The sequence below is a fragment of the Rhinopithecus bieti genome, unplaced genomic scaffold (genome assembly GCF_001698545.2).
Source record: "Rhinopithecus bieti isolate Rb0 unplaced genomic scaffold, ASM169854v2 scaffold_10015, whole genome shotgun sequence".
Classification (NCBI taxonomy): domain Eukaryota; kingdom Metazoa; phylum Chordata; class Mammalia; order Primates; family Cercopithecidae; genus Rhinopithecus; species Rhinopithecus bieti.
This window is the reverse complement of record NW_016806417.1, coordinates 1,994,145-1,997,617: the sequence shown is the minus strand read 5'-3', so window position 1 is coordinate 1,997,617 and position 3,473 is coordinate 1,994,145. Positions and strand designations below refer to the sequence as shown.

The 3,473-nt window shown below is 46.0% G+C and overlaps 1 protein-coding gene across 1 annotated transcript; it reads right to left on the bottom strand.

Annotated features, from left to right (window-relative positions):
- Positions 1-400: 400 nt before the first annotated feature.
- LOC108532382 (proteasome assembly chaperone 2) lies at positions 401-2,188 on the bottom strand. The gene has a single exon (XM_017876441.1). The coding sequence runs from the start codon at positions 1,426-1,428 to the stop codon at positions 634-636; it is 795 nt and encodes a 264-aa protein (XP_017731930.1). The 5' UTR covers positions 1,429-2,188; the 3' UTR covers positions 401-633.
- Positions 2,189-3,473: the final 1,285 nt, after the last annotated feature.

Below are 3,473 nucleotides of genomic sequence, written 5' to 3'. Positions count from 1 at the left end.
AGGAACAGCTCAGCGGTACATCCCAAAGTGTGGCTAGCTGCACCTCTCTGGGTCTGCCTGCCTGGCTGGGATGAGACTCTCCAGGGCTGCTTCTGACCTGGCACTCTCCCCTACAGTCTGCAAAAACCTAGCTCATGGCACTACAGTCACCCATACCACTTTCTAAGCTTTCTCCCTGAAACAAGGTTGGCCTGTTTTAAGGGACCCCTATGCTGCACATCAGCAGACCGTTCCTCTTTGCAGGGCCTTGGCTGATGTCAACTTGGCCTGGAATGTCCCCCACCCCCTCTACCTAAGGACATCCTCCTCACCCTCTAAGGCTCAAGGAGAAGACCACCTCCTTCATGATCCCTCTCTAGGTTTCTGAGAAGTTTCCACTTCCATTTGGAGGTCTGCCTCCTTTCTTTTTTTTTTTTTTTTTTTTTTTTTACTTAGGAAATAAAATTTTATTGTACAAAATTCACATTTGTTGCATATGATGAAAAGCATGGCAAAGAGATCCTTAATCTTTTCCTTTGACATTTACGGTGAAGGTAATTTCCTGATACGTTCTCGGATCATATGATTTTTTTGACTAGAATGTTTAACAGTTGTGTTGGTAGTAAGTGTTCTGGGTAGAAAACGGAAAACAGATCAAAAAAGTGCCGGGGGAAGACCACTGCCAAAGAGTAATCGCCAAGAACTTGGTATTTTCCACCGTGAGGTAGATGCTGTGGGGTCATCGCTAAGTGGTTTGATTATCTGAAGCCACTCATTAAGGTACTCAGCGAGACCTAATGCATCTGGGATGTTGTCCCCTTCGGAAACAAATTTCAGCAAAACTGCCATTTGGATTTCTTTAGAACAGCTTTCATCATAGAGCGTTTTTGTGATACCTCCTCCTGGAATGCGGATACAAAACTCGGAATCATCTATTTCAGGAATGCACCGACTTTTTTCCATTTCTTGCCAGTTAAGGCTCTTTATTTTATTTTGAACACTTCTTTGCATGGAAGGTGTAAGCAGGTACCGGAAGGGAGTACTGCGAAGCTGCAGGTCATTGCGCTGATATGAATGGCTGCTCGAAAGAACAATGACTCTGGCACAGCCGCTGGTTTTCACCCAGGAAAGCAGTTTTTCACAGAATGGCTTTGATTTATACTTAATAAAAATGGATCTTAACTGAAGAGCCACCAGCTTTCTTGAAGGCAATGAATATACTTCAGCATTTATACTAAGTTCTGTTGAATTTCCTTCCGCGGTTGCATATGGATTGTTTCCAACCATTGGCACAAGACAATCAGTATAGAAGTAACCAATCTTAGACATGTTCAGTGTAGAAATAATTAGATCCATTGCAAGCTGGCCAACATTTCCAACAGATACTGCTGGCATGAGGAGCGTGAAGCCGGCAAGGTCGGGGGCCGACTCCCCGCAGGGAACGAACATGGTCTCAGTGGGGCGGCCAGCAGGGACTAAGCGTGACACTGGAAAAGCGGTCTGCCTCCTTTCAACTTTGATTAGGGATTTTGGACACAGGCAGCAAGGCCTGGAATATCCTCACAATGTATCATTTATTAATTCAACAACTATTTATTGAATGCCTACTCTGTGCAGCCACTGCTCTAGCACTGGGAAACAGAAGAGATATAACTCACTGCCCTCATGGATCTGAGATTCTGCTGTGGGAAATGGGCAATAAACAAGATGATTAAGTTAAGTGCATAGTTAGTTACATCTTGGTAGGTGCCATGGGGTGAAGTTAAGCTGGGAAGGGAGATTAGAGTGCCAAGGATAGGGCAGAATGGGCAATTCAAAAGGGGCGGGGGAAGACCTCACTGAGAAGGGGATATCAGAACAAAAACTTGAAGGAGGTGAGAGAGTGGGTCATGAGGCCCTCTGGAGGACGAGCCTGATAGGGAGCAGCTGCCAAGGGCCTGGGCAGGAGCATGCCTGGCATGTTTGAAGCACAGTGTGGCAAGAGCAGAGTGGACAAGAGGGAGGGAGAGAGAAGGCAGGGCCAGCCAAGACATGAGGCAAGGTCATGCAGGGCCCTGTGGGCCATTGTAAAACCATTGACTCTAACACTGAAGGAAATGGTGCTACTGGGCAGTATCTCTGTTATCTTATTATTATTATTAAAGAAAAGGACATGGTAAGCAACCATGAAATTAATAGTTACTTATAATAATAATTAATATTATTTTTAGTTTTCTCTATCCACCAAACACTGTGTTAAGCACTTAATATAAATAATCTCATTTAATTCTCGCAACCTTGCTGTGAGTTGGTACTCTCATTATTTCTGTTTTGCAAATGAAGAAATTGAGACTCAGGGAGGTTTAGCAACTTTCACAAGTTAGAACAGCTAGTAAGTCTTGGAATAGGAATTTGAATTCAGGCAGCCTGACTCCTGAAGCCACACCCTGGATCATCTCTTATGCTGCCTTGAATTAATGAATAGGGAGTAATCGAATCCTTCCTAGCTGTCATACTGGGATGTTTAGTCCCAAGATAAGACAATGTGGTGCAGGCCATGACTGTATCAGAATGTAGATGAGTGCCCATCTATTCATCCATCCATCCATCATCCATCCATCCATCCATCATCCATCCATTCATCATCTATCCATCCATCCATCCATCCATCCATCCATCCATCCATCTGTTCATCCATCATCCATCATCCATCATCTATCCATCCATCCATCATCCATCCATCCATCCATCCATCCATCCATCCATCCATCATCCATCCATCCATTCATCATCAATCCATCCATCCATCCATCCATCCATCCATCCATCCATCCATCCATTTATTCTTTCCCTCCATTTCTCCCTCCCTCCCTCTCTGTATCTACTCACTCATCAACTCACCCAACTATTTAGCATTCATTGAGGTTTTCTATGTACTCAGACCATGCTGGACCAGGGGTCCTCATCTGTTCCCTGTTGTTAGTTTCTTATTCTGTAAAGGAAGGAAGAAGGAACTGAAGAGGAACCTCAGATTCCATCCCAGTTCTATCTTACCTTTCCCTGTGACCTCTCTGGGCCTCAGCCTCTCTGTCTTCAGAGGGCTTCATTTGGTAGTTGTCAGTCCATTCTGATGTTTCCTGGCTATGAGGCGTGCTCATTCGGGGCAGGGGAGCTCTGCCTCCATGCTGTTTCTGCTACCTGAATGTGGGGTCTGGGGAGAAGCCTGGCTGCATATGTGCCTCAGCTTCCTTCTGGAGGCCAGATGGGAGGTCTGCCCTTAGTGCGAGACACCATGAGCTTGCCCCTGCCACCTTCCTTTTGTGTGAGCTCAGTGCTGTAGGAACCAGGCCCAGTGTGGGAAGAAACTTCATTTCCACCCGGCACCTTCATCCCTGCCTGGATAGCACAGCCCTGCCCAGAGCCTGTGTGGCTATGGAGCTGCTTACCTAGGCAGAGATGAGACCTGGGAGGGAGTAGGGATGGCCTCCAGCCAAAGTGGAGGCATGCTTACTGGG

Coding starts and splice junctions, on each gene's coding strand:
- LOC108532382 (XM_017876441.1), bottom strand. CDS start 1,428: ATGTTCGTTCCCTGCGGGGAGTCGGCCCCCGACCTTGCCGGCTTCACG.